This window comes from Octodon degus, unplaced genomic scaffold (genome assembly GCF_000260255.1).
Source record: "Octodon degus isolate 3935 unplaced genomic scaffold, OctDeg1.0 scaffold00053, whole genome shotgun sequence".
Lineage (NCBI taxonomy): Eukaryota > Metazoa > Chordata > Mammalia > Rodentia > Octodontidae > Octodon > Octodon degus.
In genome coordinates, this window is record NW_004524629.1 from 6,920,723 (window position 1) to 6,939,604 (window position 18,882).

An 18,882-nucleotide genomic window follows, 5' to 3' on the forward strand; every position below is an offset into this window, starting at 1 on the left:
TTCAGTACTGGGATTACTAGGGTGTGCTATCAGGCCCGGTCTTTCCCTGGAAAGTTCTTATGTCACTTAATATTCACCAAGACAGTGCTGTGCCTTGCAGGCTCAGCAGCCACTACCCTGCAGTAGCATTGTGTCCTCATGTTCCTACCTCAGAGCCATGTGACAGAATGAAGAGGTTCTGTAGAGTGCTCGCTTTGGAGTCCAGAATCTAGGGTTTCACTCTTGTATATATACATTACATAGAGTGAGAGATCCTCTTTTTTCTTTTCATTTCCTTCATTAACACGGTTATCAATACTGCAATTGAAGTTTTGGTCCTTTCTGATATTCTAATATGCTAAACACCTCACCAAACCTTAGTTCATCAAATTCTGACAATAACCCCATGTGGGAGGTTCTGAAACTCTTATATACAGATGAGGAAACTGAGACCCAAGGAAGTTGAATAGTTTTCCTTTGGTTTCCAGCCCGGAATGACTTTAGTCCCAGGTATTGTTCTATAGTCTCTTGTTTCCCTTGAATGTTTCTGAAAAATACTGCTGATCAAAATGCATTTGATCATGTTCTTCTTGGGACTGGTTGCTTAGAAATAAAAATAAAAATTACTTAACTTTTTTAAAAACCAACTCTTAAGTTTCTTTGGATTTCTCATTACCTAAGAAAAGTCTCATTTCTTTTACTCCCACCAACGACTGCAGAAACATACAGGCAATCAATTTTTACACAGCACGTGCAAGCAGCCACCTCTGTATGTGCAACATTACCCCCAGCTGCTCTGGGCTCATCCTCCTCACATCTCTACTTTGGCAGCCCATTTTGGCCACACCCCTCCCATTCAACCTCAGTGCCTTCCTTAGGACAGGGTTAGGTACAATTTGTCTTCCTGCTGTTCTGCTGAAAGCATCATGGCTGCAGGGAAGGTGGTAGAGATGTCTCCTGATGTGAGTTTGGAAGGGCAGGCTGACTTTGGGCAGGACCAGAGAAGTTGGCGAAGCTTGCATTCATTTTTTAGAGGGCTGGAGGAGGGGTATGGGTGACACATAGGTCATGGTGTAGAGTTGAGGGTGGGCAGAATCCAGCCCCTGAGGTAGAATACTCTGTAGAGGCAAAGAAGCCTTGATAATGGGGGTGCTCAGTGGCTTGTCTGGGATGGAGGGGGCAGGATGCCAGGCTTGGGGTCTTTCCCCTTGTGGAGATGCAGATGTGTAAGACACTTTGCAGGAAGCATGTCCTAGAGCCAGGAAGATGATGAATACAGTTGTGCCAACTTTCTCTCTTAAATGGCATCCCTAGAGTGCACAGTCTGAAAACTTTTTTAAGGCAATGTTGGGAGCCACTGAAGCTGGAAATTGGTTATATGTGTGAAAGCAGGATGAGGTTTCAGTGCCTAAAGCAGTCAAACTACCACAGTCCTGGGAAAAATATCCTGCCTGGTTAATGCAGCTATTAGTCACTAGGGAGCCTTGTGTCACATGATACTAATTTTGTAGAGATATAAATAAATGCCATCACTGTTGGGGGAGGGGTCATTTGTCAATCAGGCAGTGAGCTGCCACCTGGCCCAGCTCTTGTCTTCGTGTCTACCTTTTCCTCATTCCTGCTGCCATTTCTCCCTAGGTACTCCAAGATACCAACAGAGTCTAACAAGGCAAAGCTGTGATTCTTCAGAGTATAGTACAGAGTCTGATATTTTGTAGGCACTCAGGGACTTTGAAGGAAGCTGGGTGACAGGAAGGGAGAATGGAAGGAGGGAGTGGTCAACTGTAGGACCCAGTGAAGAGCTCGGTTTCCCAGACAAGCACAGGTCTCCTTCCAGGGTCCAGGCCAGGCTCATGGGGCTACTCTTTTCTACATTTCTGACTTTGCTGCATGCACCGTGCACAGGAAAACTCAGTCTTCTTACCTCCTACTGCCTTGGAGGAACTGAGCCAGGACTTAATGCAGTCTCAGTCCAGATAAGCAAGACAACAACAGGATGGAGGAGCAGACTCCATTCAAAGAAAGTCAATCTGTCAGTCAGTGACCATTCTCTCCCCATGTGTTGTCCCCAGGTGTTAGATTCAAGCACAGTACCTGGCTTTCCAGGTGCTGTCCTCACCAGTCACTTCTACTGCCACACATCCTTCAGCTTAGGACAAAGTCAGGAGACCCCATTGAGCAAACAGCTTCTCACCTGGAACAGATGCTCTGGACTCTTTAAAATAGGCTGATTTTTTTTTTAGGTGCATGAAGATAGACTTTTAAAAAGACAACAAAGTCAATATAACCCAGTATATTTCTACCTACATTTTTTGGTTTGTTTTCAAGTGCATTTTCTTTACAGTCTTTCCTGTGGTTCCTTTTAGGTAGCTGTTTTACTTGTTGAGAGCTTTATCTGGTTTTGACACTGCTTTTGCTGAGCTCAGTTTTTCCGAGACCCTTTCTTCTCCTAGGCTTGGTTCTACCTCACCAGCTGTTGTCAGCCAGTTTCAGTTACAGTGCAGAGGTCTTCCTGCCAGTGCCCGGGCGGAGGCATGCGCTGGTGTCTGTTCCTGGTCTGGGCCCACGGGCTGAGGCAGGCTGCCTCCCTCACCTCAGGTAAGACCTGAACATCTTGCAGAGCATGGGAGAAAGAATAAAGCTGATCTTGCACAGACGCCAGGTGTCCTGGGCGAGAAGGCCCAAGGTTCACGCTTCCTCTGTTGGAGGGAAGGATACTTGGGTCTACAGTCCTGTGTGCCCTATGTGAGCAGAGGCAACTCGAATAGAGGGCAGCTGTCAGGGTGGAAGATGAAGGATTTTGTAGATCTTCAGGCAGGGGGGCTCTGAATGACCAGCAAGAAAGGGGCAAGGGAAGAAGAAGGGACCAAGAAAGGGGCATGGTAGGTTGGCCTTTAGAAGCTTACTTCTGCTCCATCTTCTTTTCCATTTTTGAGGAACCTTCCAACAAAACAATGTAGGCATTTCTTTGCCAATCAAAAATGTCTCTTTCACAGATTCTGTAGGGCCTAAACATTGTAGACTGAATTTTTATTTCTTATTAAAAATCAGAGACAAAGATTTCTGAGGGAGGGGGACTCAAATTCTTTCAAGCTGTAGTAGTAATCCATTCCATTGTTGTTCTCTGAACTTCTGAGGGCAGAGAGGTTCACTAAGCATCTGAGAGGGTAGCTTTCCCTGGGAGAAGCAGAGTTCATTGTCAGCTCGACTTTCCCTGGCATTTCTTGGCTTTCCTGAAAGTTTTTCCTGACACACCAAGTGGAAATCAACCAGATAAAGGGTTTTATTGCAAAGGCTGAGACACCCAGGACTGCACTAGGCTGCTGGAAGTCCTAACACTAGAAGAAGTGGTGTTGGCAGAGGGCTTGCATTCTAAGTGGGAAGACAGAAGAGACGCATGAAATTAATAATGAGCTAGTTACGAAGTGATTCAGCAGAACCTCTGAGAGGGTGAAAGTTACACAGTAGGGGCAGTGAGTGTGGAAGGTAAGGGAGGGTCCTAGTGGGCCTAGGTCCTAAAAATTCTGGGGAGAAGCAGGTCCTAGTGGGCCTAGGTCCTAAAGATTCTGGGGAGAAGTGGTGGCAGAGGGAAGGGTGGGCTGGGGAGATCGAAGAGCACAAAGAAGCACTCAGAGACTGGAAAGAAGCTTTGGGCTGGGACTCGGAGGCTTGAATAATAGCCATGGAGGGAAAGATCTCTTGAAATTGGGGAGAACAGGAAATGAGCATAGTGTACATGCAGAAATGGTGAGCATACTGGAGGAATTATGGCTCCTGAAATCAATCTGGGCCTGGGAGCACCCTGGCATTTCTATAGGAAGGTTGAAAGCAGTTGTCAGCCTGGTCTCATCGTGCTTTTTCCTCTCCCCAGAATCTGTGGAAGGCACAGTAGTAACCCAGGGGAACATTCTGGCGAAGCAAGGTGGCTCGGTCATCTTACAGTGTCATCTTTCCTCCACCACGGCCAATGTGACCCAGCTCAACTGGGAGCATCAAGACCAGCTCTTGGCCATTCATCACCCACACTTCGGGTGGTACGTCAGCCCTGTGTTCAGGGAGCGGGTGTCCCCAGGCTCTGGGGCAGGCCTCATTTTCCACTCGCTAACCACGAATGACACAGGGGAGTACTTCTGCATCTACTACACCTACCCGGACGGCATTTACAGGGGGAGAATCTTCCTGGAGGTCCGAGGAAGCCCAGGTATGTGTGCTGGAGCAGGGCAGCCCATGAAACTTTTTCTCCAACACAGAAAACGACACAAAGACACACTTGGGAGCAGGGCTGCCGCACTCTCAAGCACCCTGGAGTTACTGAGGAGCTTTGATCTGGAGAGGAGGTAACACTGTAGCAAGAATATTATAAATAAAGTGCAAAATAAGAGGTAGACAATAGGAAGTAGGGAACTAGATCTTTCTCAAAGAGGAAGAGGGTTAAAAGGAGAGGAAAGGGGGATGGAAAAAGTAATTAAGATGTGTTATGTACTTGTGTCAGCTCCATACAAGGAATGTATGTATCATGTATTGAAAGCATGTACTAATAAAAACATTCAAAAAAGTAATGAATGGGAAAAAAATAGTGACTACTAATACCAGGGAGCTCCTAGACCAGTGAATTCAGTCTCCAGGAACAGAGCTTGGATGTGATGCATTCCCAAAGCAGGACCTAGGTACACTGTGCTTGCTCAAACGGCACAGCTTGTACGGACTCGGAAGATCTGTTAATGAGGTCATTTGTAAAGGGTGCCAATCTGTTGTTTTAGTATCAATAGGGAAAATCAGAATTAGTCCTTAAGTTTATAAATATCAGATGGGGCTGGGGAGATAGCTCAGTGGAATAAGTGCTTGCCTTTCAAGCACAAGATCCTGAGTTTGATCACTGGTGCCACCAATAATAATAATAATAATAATAATAATAATAATAATAATAAAATAAATAAAAATATAAATATCAGAGCTGGTTAAAAACAAAGCATAGCCTGACCTAAGCAAATGGACAGTTGCTGACATTTGTGTGGTACTTCAAAATTTCCAGTATGCACCATAGTTTTTAATCTATGTGGACTCTTAAGCCAAATTTCCAGATATCAAGAAAGGATTATACATCATATCTAAGTGACAGTATGGCAGATGTTAAGAGCCAGACAGCCTGGGTGCAAATCCTGCTGTGATGTAGACTCAGATTACTTAGCTCCCCCATGAGTAGGCCTCCTCTCAGGCACTCTCAGGAGCCGTGCAAGACCTCAGGGAGTGCTGATGTAGGATCAGATTGCCCACTGCAAAACTGCCCTTAGGACAGCACCAGGGTCATGGCGAGCACTGGGGAAGTGTTGGCTGACTTCAGTTTCCATTAGGCTGGTGGGGGTGGAAGCTCAGACTTGGGGCTGCTCAAAGTGACTGAGCTACTTTCAACATGGGTATTTTTAGTTATGAAACTCCACACATAGAGAGTTTCTACTTACTGTCATCAATTGTATTGGAGATGAAGTTTTATGAGTTTTTAGAATTTGTGTGAATTGAGAAGCTGAAAGGCTACCTACTTAAAGTTTCCTTTCCAACATTGCTTCTTGGCTGTCTCTGATGTAAGTCAAAAGCAATCAGGAGTCAAGCTCCAGCCTCGGGAGTCCTGTTGTGGGGCTGAGTGTTGTTGTGTACCTGGGTAACTTGGGCAAATGACTCAACTTTTCCTCAGTTTTTACATCTATGAAGGTGGTGGCTTATCACCAGACTGCAGGATCAGAGCAGGAGGGAGTCCAGGCAGAAGGGCCCCAGAGAGGGAAGTTCCAGGAACTGCGTAACAGAGACGAGTGATGTCTGTTGGCTGGTGTTCGGGCCAGACATTGGGGCCGGAGGTGCTGACAAGGGCGCTCCTCCTGCCTCTGCAGCACAGCTGAGAGGAAATGAAGGCACGAGTTTCTTCCTTGTGTCCCACAGTCAACCTGGGGAGAGCGCTCGGAAGACAGTCTGCTGGGCCCGATTCTTGCCCACAGCTTGTAGGTTTCCTCTCTTTTTGCCACTGTGGACTGCAGGAAGCACCACGGGCCACTTTCCTCTCACTTCCTGTTTCTCAAGGGGTCAGTTGCTCATGGGAAATCTCGCTGTCCTTTTACTCTGTGCATTAACTCCAACCACGTCTTTGTCTTTGCTTATTTTTATTTTTGCTGTTTTGGGGCACTGAGCCCAAGGTCTTCATGCTTGAGCTATATCCCCAGCCCTTTCTTACTTTTTATTTTGAGACTAGGTCTCTCTAAGTTGCTAAGTGGCCCATGCTGGGCTTGAACTTTTGATCTTCCTGCCTCAACTTCCCAGAGGACTGAGATTACAGGTGCATACCACTATGCCTGGCTAACCCTGTCTTTTCTATCTCTAGCTTTAGTCCAAGTCCCTCCTAACTATAATAGTTTAGCACTTTCTAACCTTGAACTTAACCTACAATTGAATTTAACCCTAAGATAACCTGGTTAATGGGCACAAGTGCTCACAGTGGGGTTGTTGAAGGCTGCTTCTGTTTCAAAGATCTTGAAATCTTTCTTCTGTGAGTACAACTGTGAGCGGAGGAATTGGTGCCTTTATTTCAACACCAAGCTTCCTAATGAACATGATATGTTTATTCAATATCTTAAATACCTCTGTGGTCCTCAGTATCCCTAATTTATCCTTAAACCAAAACCAAACCCATCATCATAATCCTGTTTTAAAATTTCATCATAGTTTTCTCCTCTCTCTTCAACTGTGGTAAGAGAATTCTATTGGGTCCTGGCTCCCATCCTTGCTCTGGCCTGCCCCCGTGGACCCAGTCCTCTCTGGCTCCCCAGGAAGCCTCTGTGGCTCTGCTGAGCCCTGAGGTGTGATTACTTCTCTTCCCTGTGCTCTCTTCTTCATAGTTGTGGCTCCAGGTGCTGGCCTGGCTATGGTGCCTGTGTCCTCAGAGCGAGTGGAGCAGGATGTGGGGCTTGGACACTGCAGGCACTGTCTGTGTCCCACCTGGATGCCTGAGTCCTACGCAAGACCCTGGGGAGGAGTTAAGAGTGGGAGGAAGTGGTCTGGAAACCCTTCCGTCCACGGCACGGCGTGTATGGGGCTACTATCTTGTTTCCCTCGTATTTCTCTTGAAGCAAGTATGCTTGTCTTCAAAATTCCTCTCTTGCCTCTTCTTCCTTCCAGTTACAATTTCTGTTTTAAAGAAACTTAGTTGTTCATGTTTTTATTTATACTGTAAATATTTATTGAGCACCTACTATGTGCCAGGTACTGGGAATACACCAAAGCATAAGGTTCAGGAACTCCTCTCCTTCCAGGTTTCCACAGCCTCCCTGGAAATTAGTGTTACAGTGCTAAGTTAAAAGAGTAGATGCCTTTTCATTTTGTAATTTAGTATTAATTTTCTTGTTAAATTTCCAAGTGAACTGTTTCAACTGGTATGGGTATATATATATGAAAATGTTCACTTTTTGTATTTCCTTAGCACAATAAACATGGTATTATGTGTTTACTGAAAATGATTTTGTTGCCTAGATGAAAGAAGGGGTGTTACCAATGATTTGCTCTTGCTCAATACCCGCCTTATGTGTCCACTTAGGAGATCACGTATGGATTTTGTGACAGGCTGGGAGGATGCTGTACTTTCCAGAGTTTGGCTTAACCCTGCCAGTCCTGTGGCTAAAGAAAAGGCTGGGCCAGGCCCCCCTCTGCCTTGAAGCAGAGGCTTCATGGGGAAGATGGCCTTACCTTTGGCCTCTGCCGTTCACCTCTCTTTTGTTCTCCCTCTAGCGGCGAACACCAGTACCTGGTTCCAGATTTTATTGCTTGGAGCTGTGGCCACAGCACTGGGGATTATCTGCGCCACAATCTTCACGCTGGTGGCCCTGGCCAGAAAGGTAATGGCTCTGGCTGCACGTGGCAGCCACCAGTACTCCATTCCTGCTGCCCCCAGTGCTTCTGGGTCCTCTTGCTTTCAAGACCCAAGTGTGTCCTCCCTCCGCCTGCTGTGCCTTTGTGGGGTGCCTGTCCTGCACTTAGTGTGCTTTTGTTCCTCTCCTGTCTGTCTTCTGGGCTGGGAAGGCTGGGCCTGTATCCTCCTTGTTTTTTTTTTTTTTTTGTTGTTGTTGTTCTTGTTTTTGGCGGAACCGGAACTTTGCTTGCCAGGGAAGCGCTTATTCCACTGAGCCATCTCCCCGGCCCCTCCTCCCTGTTTTGTTGCACCTACAGTAACTTGCTCCTGCCTGTCCCTTAACCCACTGCTCTGAGAGCTGGATTTCTCTACTGTGTATTGGAGGCAATGTGGTGGTTGTTTACTCTGTGGTGCTAGGCCTTATGGTAGAGGAACCCATTTATTTTTCACACCTATTTGGCAGTGCTGGATAGCAGGCTCTTCTGCAACATAGGAAGTAAACACTTCAAAATGTAGAAGATTCTTGGCACGGTGAGTAGGCTGTACAGACCCTGTTACTTTAGCTTCAGAGGTCATGTGGCTAAAAGAGCTGTCCTTGGGGAACTGGGAGGTGTACTTTCTGGTCCAGCACTGAGTGCATGGTTTTAGGGCAGTTACTTAATTTTCAGGTATCTATTTCTTCACATGTAAAATGAAGATAATCCTTTTACTTGCTCTAGATCATAAAGTTGTGATGGGCAAGTGGCATGGGACTCCCCTTCGACATCGTCAGCTCTCCTGGCATCTTTCAGCCAGCCTAGCTCACCCCAGCTGGACTCACTGTACAAACATCTCGGGAGCACAGTACTATTTGGCACCTTTGCCCTGACTCTCCCCTGGATTCCAACCCACTTTGTGACTGCTATGGGTCCTCTCAATTAGCAGCTCAACCCTGCCGCCGGCCCCAGATGACCCTCTCTGGACTGGGCTTGGTTCTGTTGTCGCTGTGTGTGTGCCTGTGAGTGCGTTTGTTCTACCTCGTATATTTCGAATTATTTCTTTTTATTATTAAGAAGACTTGTTCGTCAGTTCAGCATTATTTACTGGTTACCGTAGACATCACAAAATGTATCCCTAACTTATAAAAATGTATCTATATTAGTACTAATAAACTAGTTTTTAAAATCATTTCCTGGGTCCTGCAAGAACCTTAGGGCATAACTTCATTTCTATCTCTTTCCAACTTATTACTGTTATTAGCACCCTTTTCATTTCTGTGTATTTTAAGCCCCTACATAAATTACTATTGTCTCATGAGTCAATGTCCATCTAGATTTACTCTTTTGTTGCTCTTCACTTTATCCGGCATGTCCTGTCCTGTCACTGCGACAATTTTCCTTTCACCTGAAGAATATCCTGTAGTATAGTGCCAGGATGGCTGGCAATAAATTGGCTTTGTTTTAAAATGTTTTCCCTACCCAGAATTTAAACATGATATACTTGTTTTACTAGATATAAAATTCCATGTTGGCAATCGTTTTCCTTCACCATCTTTCAGCATGCAGAAAACAGTATTGCATTATCTAGCTTTCTACATTTTCTTAAGAAAACAGGTCTTGTTTTTGCTCCTCTGAAAATACGGTCTCCTTATTTTCTGGTTCTTTTAAAGTGCTCTTGTCTTTATGTTTCAGCACTTGGGTAATGATACAATTAAGTGTAGCTTCCTTTGTGTTTATCTGTTTGGGATTTGAAGGGAGTGCTTCTTTAATATGCGGTGAAGATTTTTGTCAGTTTGGGGTCAATCCTAGCCATTATCTCTTCATATATTGCTTCTCTATTCTTGCTGTCTTCTCCTTCTGGAGCTTGAATTACAGGTATTTTAAACATCTTTACTTTTCTCCCACAGCTCTCCCTTTTTTGTATTTCCATCCATTTGTTTCATCCTATTGAATGGCAGGTTTTCTTCTGACAGATGTGTATCCCAGTTCACTAAGTATCTCCTTTCATGAATCTAGTTTTCTATGCAGTCTCTACATTTGTCAAAGTTCCCCATCTTGTGTTGTAAGTCTTTACAAATGTTAATTATTTTGAAGTCTGTAGTTGATAATCCTGTTACCTGGATGCGCCATGGGCCTGTCTATTGTCTATTTGTACTTGTTTACTGGTCAGATCTGCTTGGTTGATATTTTTCATTGAGTACTATGTATTTTACATAGGAATTATAACAAGTAATTTGAGGATTTCATAAGATCATCTCTTCTAGTACTCCCTTTGCACCTGCAAGATGGTTAGCCATGTACTAGCAATAGTAGGTCCCTGGAGTTAAATCAGTTCTGAGAGATTATACAACTGGATTTCAACTTCTGCTGCCCACTTACTCGTAGGGTGTGGTTCTTTTTAGGATCCGAATTAAATCATTATAGTGTTTACTAAAGCTTCCCTTCTGTGGTAGTTCTAAGCTCCAGATTTTGTCGAGAAGTTCTGTGTAGGTTATCTCATTCTCATCTATAACTTTCAGGCAGTTATCTCCAGGAGAAAATGTTCCTGAAGTTTCATGTTTCTAGGATTACTTCCTCCTGAGCCCACAAATTCCTCCCAACTTTGTATATCTCTATTTTATTCAAAGAGACATTTCTAATATTTTTCATCTTTTCTAGCTGTTTTCCATAGAAGGGTTGGTTCAAAGCAACATGATCAACCATAGTTCCCACCAGAAGCAGAGTTCCTATTTTTGATGTTAATGTTTCACATCCTCATTCAACTTGAATTTTACTGGTGCAGCATACTTAACTAGCTGTGTTCTCTTTACTTCGGTTCCCTGGAATCAGGATACCCTTTGGATTTTAGCTCCTCACTTCCTAAAGCCCAAACAGCCACTTTCTGTTCATCTGACAGGGTCCAACCAGGACCCATGAGGAGGCCATTTAAATGCCTTCATTTGCAAGCTCTGGTTCCATCTTACCTGCTTATTGTTGAGTTCTTACCATCTTTTTCTCTTTCTTTCTCTCCTGGAGAAGAATCACCACTTGATTGTTTTCTTTCTAACTTAACTTCTGCTTGGCTTATTTTTCCTCTTGTTGCTCTCTCCAAAACCAGAGACCAGTTTTCTCTCTAAGCTTCAGCGTGAGGATGAATCACACAAACCAGAATTGAACTAATAAGAGAGTATTGTTGCAGTGCTTAGAACTCATGATATTTTGCATTTTGAATAGCTTAAATTCTTTATCCTTAGATTCTGATCCTTCCTGATCAACAGATGAAGAGAGCCCAAGGTCTCCTACGCTGCTCTTATTTAACTGAGAAAAGATTAGAGTGAGGATAAAAGCAGATTTTTAAAAATTAATTTTATTGAGAAAGAAGTAGCAATGAGACAGTTTCAAAACAGGTTAGGACAGTTACAATAATTAATACATTGCACATTGTTGTCTTTGTAGTAGTTATTCATAGTACAAGATGCATATGTACACAGACATATATATGTATATACAAAATAGCATAGATACTTTCTCTTGGTTCAATGAGAAGAAAGATTTGTACTAACAGTGTTTAGACAAGATAGCACATCTACAACAGATATTTTTGTATCGAGACCAAAGCCGCATCCTTAGTGAGCTGCAAGCGAGGTTTTCCCCAGTTATGCTTTTGCAATACTCAAGGCACCTGATAGATCTTGCTGATTTGGTCCTGTGAAAACTGAAGAGACCCTTTAGTTGATTGGAAAAGCTCAAACAATTGATGCTCTCCTTGTGAAAGTTCTACGAGGCCTTATACTAGCAGATGACTGCTGGGGGCACCTACTTCTCTGCAAGTCTCTGTTGTCTTATGATTCACATCCTTACTTACCAGGTACGAAACATACATTGAGGCTGCTGACCTTCCTGATTCAGAGATGTGGCCATCTATTCTTATTTAACAGGCTGTGCTCAGTAGGAATGGAAGGATTAATGGGCCCTTAGAGGCAGCAGAACATACCTTCCTGGTAAGGATTTAAAGTTGGTTATTCTAAATGCTAGACAACCCGTGTAACTTTGGTCATCATAGATGCTAAAAGAGGAAACGTGCAAAGGGAGCAGCTGTGGTCACCCAACCTGCTTGCTCCTCTGCTGTCATCTTTCAGTCACCAGCCCTCTCTCCCATCTCCACTGCTGCCTGTCTAGTCCAGGTCTTCTCTGCTTCTTTCTGGCACTTCAGTGCTCACTCCAGCACAGTTCAAAGAATTATACTTGCATTATTCAAGGTCCCAGAAGGAACACATAGTTCTCTGAAGTGGGCTGTGCAAGGACACCTTCATAAAAGGATTGATAAAGGTCTATGCATTATAGAGGGAAACCACAAAAGGGAGTAGAGCAGTGTTGCAATGACCCCACTGTTTTCGAAGGGAGAAGGAGAAGCAAAAGAACATGCAGGGAGAGAGAGAGCTGTATGAGGGGGGCTGCCCTGAGAAGTCTGCAACTTTCAGTTGAGTGCCATAGCCAATGCAAGGCAGCTCTAAGGAAAGAGTGCAGGGGAATCCAAGCCTTCAGTGCACTCTCCTGCCCTTCATTAACCTGTTGTTGTTCTGCACTGGCTTGGCTCAAACTTCAGATAGAGGAAAGGTATACACCTGCTGGTGAGCACTCAGGGTACAGAGAGGTGAAGTGGTTGGCAATTGGAGCCAAGAGATGAGTACAGCCAACCCATAAGTACTACTCATGACCTGTGAGTGGGGCAGGGGGCAGACTTCCATGGAGGTGCCTTCTCGCATGTATTTTTTTTTTAAATATGATTTGAAAAAAACCCATATACATTGTTCTTGTTAGCTACCAATATGTATTCTCTGAAGACATACTATGTTCTATCAGCATCTCAGTGTCCCTGTGGGTCAGGCTTCCTTGACTCCTATTACAGTAATTACATCCACTTTGTTTCTTCAATGCTATCATTTTGGGACCCTTTATCTCCACTGCTTCTAGGGGATGCAGTTCTGCAGAGACCTCTCCTACTTTAGCCCCATCCTGTGGATGGGAGGTGCCTGAACTTCTCATGGTGCTGGCTTTCCTCTTACTCATATTGTCCTCCACACTGTGATGTAAGAGGTTATACAGATGTTCCCCAAGGGCCTTATGGGTTCATAGATGGAACTTCTGCGAGGTTGTGGGGTGATTCTTGGAGGCAGGCATGGCAGTAAGTCAGTGGGGTGTGTCCCAAAAGGGTTTATCTCCCTCTTCTTCCCCTCCCTTTATGCTTTCTGCTTCCTGTCTTCACACTTCTAGCAGCTCTCCCCTGCCAGGCCCCTCTGCTACACAGAGCCAGCCTGTTGTGGTCTGGAGCCCCTCACAGTGTGAGCTGAAACAAGCCTTTTTTCCTTTAAGGCATAAATGTTGGGTATTGTGTCTCAGTGAGGAAGAAAGTGACCAAGACAGGTCGGTGTTCTTTGCTTTGTGTCTGTCCTGAAAAGTCCAACATAATCCACTGCCGTAATTTTGAAATTATTTACTACAGGGATTGCAAATTTTTCTGTAAAGGGTCAGGTGAGAATCTTTTAGGGTTTGTGAATAATATGGTCTGTGTTGCAACAATTCAACTGTTTTACAGTAGCATGAAAACATTATGGATAATATGTGAATGAATATGGTTCTGTTCCAGGAAACGTTTCCTTATGAACATGAAAATTTGAATTTAAAGGGCCAGCCAGATAGCTCAAGTAGACTAAAGCATCTGCTTAGGCAGACGCAGGAACTGGGCTTTGAACCCTGGCTTGCTGTGCTGGCCCTACCCCTGGGGCACACTGAGAAGGGGATTGAGATGGCCTGGCGGCACATGCCTGTCATACCAGCTCTTGGGAGGCTGAAAACAGGAGGATCACTATGAGTCCAATCTGTGTAGTGGGACCCTGTAGACCTTGTACTAAATATATTTTTTTAAAAAGAAAATTTGAATTTAATATGATTTTCATGTGCCATGAAATACTCTTTTCTCTTCCTAACCACTTGAAGTTGCACACCTCCTCTGTAGCCTGCAGGCTGTATGAAAAGGTAGCAGTGGTCCAGATTTGATCCATGGGCCTTAGTTTGCCAATTCCTGAGTCAGTAGGCCTATTTTAGCTTTTCCTCTCCCCTGAGCATTTTATTTCCTTCTTTCACAGTTTGCCAAAGCAGCATTAGCAACTCCATTGACAGTACCATGTTAGACTTTCTTTTGAGGCTTTTGTGCAGGTGTTAAATCTTGAGTCATGTGGTTTGCCTGTGGTACTAAGCCGCTCCTGATCCATCATGTTCAGGACTCACTCCCAGGCAGCATTTCTGAGTTCTTGCCAGTACTTGTTATCTAGGTCCTTTCCCATGTAACCTTTGCCCTCTTTTAACAGCTCTGGTGCTTGCACCATTCATGGTGGCTGCCAATTTGGCCAACAGTCTGGGCAGGTGGAGGTGGGTCTGGGCAGGGCTTATCTTCTGGAGCTCCAGGTGTAGAAGGTGGTTTAAGGCTCTCAATGGCTACTCTCAGGCCACAGGGAGCCCTCCTTTGTTGTGAAAACCATGATTTTGGGGTAGGAGACTTACCCAGGCTATGAATCTGGCCTTCTTTGAAGTTTTGTCACTCTTACAAGTAGCTCTGGAGCCTGGACTCCGGCTGCTGGAGACAAGTGTCTCTTTTAAATGCTGTCAAAAAGAAGTTTGGACTTGCTTGCTTCATGGTAAACTGCTGATAGGTCTAAGGCAACTCCTAATCTCCCTTTATCTGGGTCTCACCCACATCTCCAGGAGTTCTGGGTCTGCACTGCTGACTGCTGTTGAGTGACTCCCTCCCCCGTCTCATCCTTACAGACTGCCTTCTAAAGTCACACTTGGGAACAGCTGCTTAAGTTCAGGTTCTCAGCGGGAGAGCCTGGCATGTGTGCATTCTGGTGGGAGTGATTTACTGGTATTGGTGCCCAGATGGACGATAGCGAGGCAAGCAGGATAGGGCTAAGGAAAGGAGCCTCAGATTGCCTGTGACTTCAGCTTAAGGCTGGCAGCACCCTTTGGAAAACCCACTTTTCAGTCACCAGGAGGACCCAAGAATGGTTCCCTAGAGCAGCTGTGAGCTCACTGCCTCTGGCCTGGCATCTGCTGTGGGAATGCAGCATTGATCAGGAAGAGAGATCGGAGCAGGGCACTGGCAGTACTTCATGCAGACTCTGAGAGCCAGGAGAATGTGCTTTACCCTTTTTTTGTAAATAATTTTTTATTCACGCATGTTTGTGATACAGAATAGTGGAATTCCTTTTGGAAAATTGGTGTCTGCATGTAACATATATTGGTCATTTTCAATCCCTTTATTGCTCTCTCCCTTTCTTTTCCCCTCCTTCCTTCCATCCTGTCTTCCATCTCCAGGAGTCTGCCTTCTAGCTTTCTATTGTCTATCTTTTGTTCTGTTCATTCATTCATTCATTCATTCATTCATTCATTCATTCATTCACTCATTTGTATTTTAGGTTTCTCATGTAAGACAAAACATACAATATTTAACTTCTTGAGTCTGGCTGTTAAATTAGCACTATGGCCTTGTGTTCCACCTATTTTCAGGCATGACATGATTTCATTCTTCTATATATCACATTCTCTTTATCCGTTCTTCTGGTGATTGTGCAGAGTGTAGACTGCACTGTGTAGACACATGGTGTTTGAAATCAGAAAGACCTAGGCTTGGGTCCTGCTCTACCACTTCAATAGCTGTGCCATGTAACTTTGCTGAACTTCAGTTTCCTCCTCTACAAAATACTGATAATTATGTCACTGCCTTCATAAGTTTATGGAAAAGCTAAAGTCAAATAATTCATGTAAGGCATTTGGCATTTTTTTTGGCCTGTATTAATAACCATTTTTATTAAGTTCTTATAACTATTACAGATTTATCATGGTACCTCATAATATCTGGTGCTAAAAAAGTGTTTATATCAAATGAATTTACTATGAATAAGTGTTACTTGCTAAGCAGATATTGGGAAAGCATCCCTACGAGATCTTTAATAAGGGAAAAGAGAGATCCATGTGACCAGACCTGGGATAGTGTCAGCCAGCCCCACTGCGTGCTCCCCACACATTCTCCTGAGGGGCCACAGTTCTCCTGGGAGGACCCAGCTGTGATCCCTCGCTCCCTTTGATGTCAGTGCATTAATCCCAGTCCCATTTTTGCACTGATTACAATTATAGATTCCCCCATGCAGGGTGGAATGAAAATGGAATGGCAGAGAGACCCATCTCATGCACATTGCCATTTCCCAGAGGACTTTTGAAGCTCAAAATAGTTTTAAGATTAAAAGGCACAGGTGGCTGGTCTTACCAAGAATGGGCACAAGAATGCACAGCACAAAGGGTCGTAATTAGCTCCTTGAGAAAGAGTTAAGTGGTAAAATCCATATTCCACAAATGGGTTGAATTGCATCAAAGCATGGAGCAGTCCTTTAATACTATGATAACTGTGCCTTTTGTTCATACTTATGTGAAGGCTTAGTCACTTCCATGGAAAAGGAATACATGAAACAGTGTGTGGGGAGAGGACACTTGCTGGCGCATGTGCTTCTGACACTGTGGTCTTTCTGTAGGCCCAGCTCCAAGGCCTGTAGGGATGCACTATTCCTAACTTTTGAGATTTGTTCACTGTGAACATCTCCACAGCCCCCTGCACCCTGCCTTTCAGTCTCTCCAGCTGGTGCTGGCGATTTCCTGTCTTGGAAGCAGCTGCATGGGCAGAGAGAGATTCGGTGTGCATTTGTAGCTGTTCCTTTCCAAGCCTGCAGCTCTTGTGATTCTATCATTTAGACCCACGGTGGGGTGAGTGACCTACATTAGAGCATAAAGCTGAGAGGGTGTCAGCTTCGCACTGAGATGTCAACAAGCATTTTTTTCTGCCACCCTGCTCGTGCCTGTTGTTTGATTTCCTTGTCTTAGCACAACCCTCACGTACAGCATGCTCATATGGATGTGACAGCTGACTTCACATCTTGATTTTACTAAACAGCTTTCACTATACTGTCCCGTCCTGTGGTCCCATAAGTGCAACTGTTGGTTGGCTATAAGGCCCTACTTGATTTGGAAATTCACGTTCTTTTACATACAGGCTATTGAAAAAGTGTATGTGTGTGCACCAGTATATATCATGGTCTCCATTTACTCACTTGCATTTTTAAACCTGAGATACTGAGCATCTTCATGGGCTCTGAAGTTACAGAGAGAAATGCATCAGAGACCCTTCCTTCAAAGAAGTTCACTTTGTGGAGCTTGGAGAAGACAGAAGAGTACATAGGTTCCGGACAGCACTGAATGTTAAAATAGAGAGCACCCAGGACTCTATGATAGCACAAGGAGGAAGGTGACTCTCCCTGAGGCATGAGAAGCTTTGGAGCAACCTGCTGCAGGCCTGAGTAGGGCAGAATGAGTAATAGGAAGAAATGCACAGTGTCAAATGCAGTAGAGGGTTAATGAAAACAGAAAGGGAAGGCTGCCTTGCTAGGTTAGTGACCAGGAAGTACTGGAAATGGCAACACTGCGTGCATGGCAAACGTAGCTTCAACAAAGCAATCTGTATAAGTGCAGCTGTAACAGGTTGAGAAACTAACGGGTTAGGAATTGGTGCTATAATAATACAGGTTACCCTGTCTCTGTCTCTGTCTCTGTCTCTGTCTCTGTCTCTGTCTCTGTCTCTCTGTCTCTGTCTCTCTCTCTGTCTCTGTCTCTCTGTCTCTGTCTGTCTGTCTGTCTGTCTGTCTGTCTGTCTGTCTGTCTGTCTCTGTCTCTCTCTGTCTCTCTCTGGTGATCTTGGGAATGTGTGCAGGTAAGAAAGACAGACAGATGATTACCTCTTGTATGTGTTGTGTTGGGGAGTAACTTATCAATGATATCTCTATAGATTCACTTTATGGTTTATTTCTAGAAGAAATTGCTCAGAAGCCATCCTGTGGAAAGCAGCCTCAGAAGGGTGCCCCCTGAACAGCAGGAAAGGAGCTCCAGCCTTCCCTGGTCCCCAGGAAGCTGTGTCCAGGCAGAAGCTGCCCCTGCTGGCCTCTGCGGAGAACAGAAGGTAGATGACTGCGCAGAGCTGCACGAGTACTTTAATGTCCTGAGTTACAGAAGCCTGGGGAGCTTCAGCATCCTTGGGGAGACCGGTTAGCAATCAGAAGCATCTTCTGGAGACACACAGCTGTCTTTGTGCTTAGATGAAAGTAAGCATTTGTCTTCTCCCTCCATGCTGTGTGAGAAGTGAATGAATGGCAACTTTTTTTGTTCCCTCTCCCCTTGCTTTCCATTCCCTCATGGCAGACTTGTGGTGAATGGCTTGAGTCTTGAGCAGGAGCGCAAACTCAAAACAAAAACAAAAACAAAAACAAGCTTGACCTGACTTTTTAAATCTGGCAGCTTAAGCAGATACTCTAACTCCAAGAAATGCATTTCCCCCAACAGCAGTGGTTTTGCAGTGGATGAGAAGGTTAGAATAACTACAGCCACGGTCCACTCATCTTACCTTCATGGTCAGCAACACTCACTCAGGCAGGGAATTTCATGGATGAGGGGGCAGAACCCTCCTCTGTGAAGCATACAGTGAGAAATGTACAGTATGGATGGAGAGCCAGGTGTGCCTGGGCTGGCAGAAGTCTTTGCAGGAAACTTGTAAGAGCTTGTAAGGGAGCAATATCTTTTCCTACAACTGGCTTACAGCCCATCTCTGATGGCTGGATACAGGGCCTTCCAGGCTCTTGCAGGCAGGCATGGGATGCCCCCAGGAAATTCAGGGCCATCGAGGGTGCCCAGTCCTATCCCCTGAGCCAATGTCTATCTTTCAGCCAATAGTTGAAAATAGAATCTGTTTCCTACCAAAAGGAAAACCTGGATTTTTAAAAACAGGGATCCTTCCTAAAGGGGAAACAAAAAATGTGTGTGTGTGTGTGTGTGTGTGTGTGTGTGTGTGTGTGTGTGTGAGAGAGAGAGAGAGAGAGAGAGAGAGAGAGAGAGAGAGAGAGAAGCAAAACTCTCACTAGCTTCTTTGAGCCCTTTTATTTTCTCCCTGAGCTCTTTGCGCTG

General features: G+C 44.7%; 1 protein-coding gene across 1 annotated transcript; it reads left to right on the top strand.

Moving 5' to 3' along the window:
* Positions 1-2,507: 2,507 nt before the first annotated feature.
* Positions 2,508-18,518, top strand: Tigit (T cell immunoreceptor with Ig and ITIM domains). The gene is made up of 4 exons (XM_004633312.2): positions 2,508-2,577; positions 3,851-4,180; positions 7,747-7,853; positions 17,738-18,518. The coding sequence occupies exons 1-4, from the start codon at positions 2,514-2,516 to the stop codon at positions 17,972-17,974; spliced, it is 738 nt and encodes a 245-aa protein (XP_004633369.1). The 5' UTR covers positions 2,508-2,513; the 3' UTR covers positions 17,975-18,518.
* Positions 18,519-18,882: the final 364 nt, after the last annotated feature.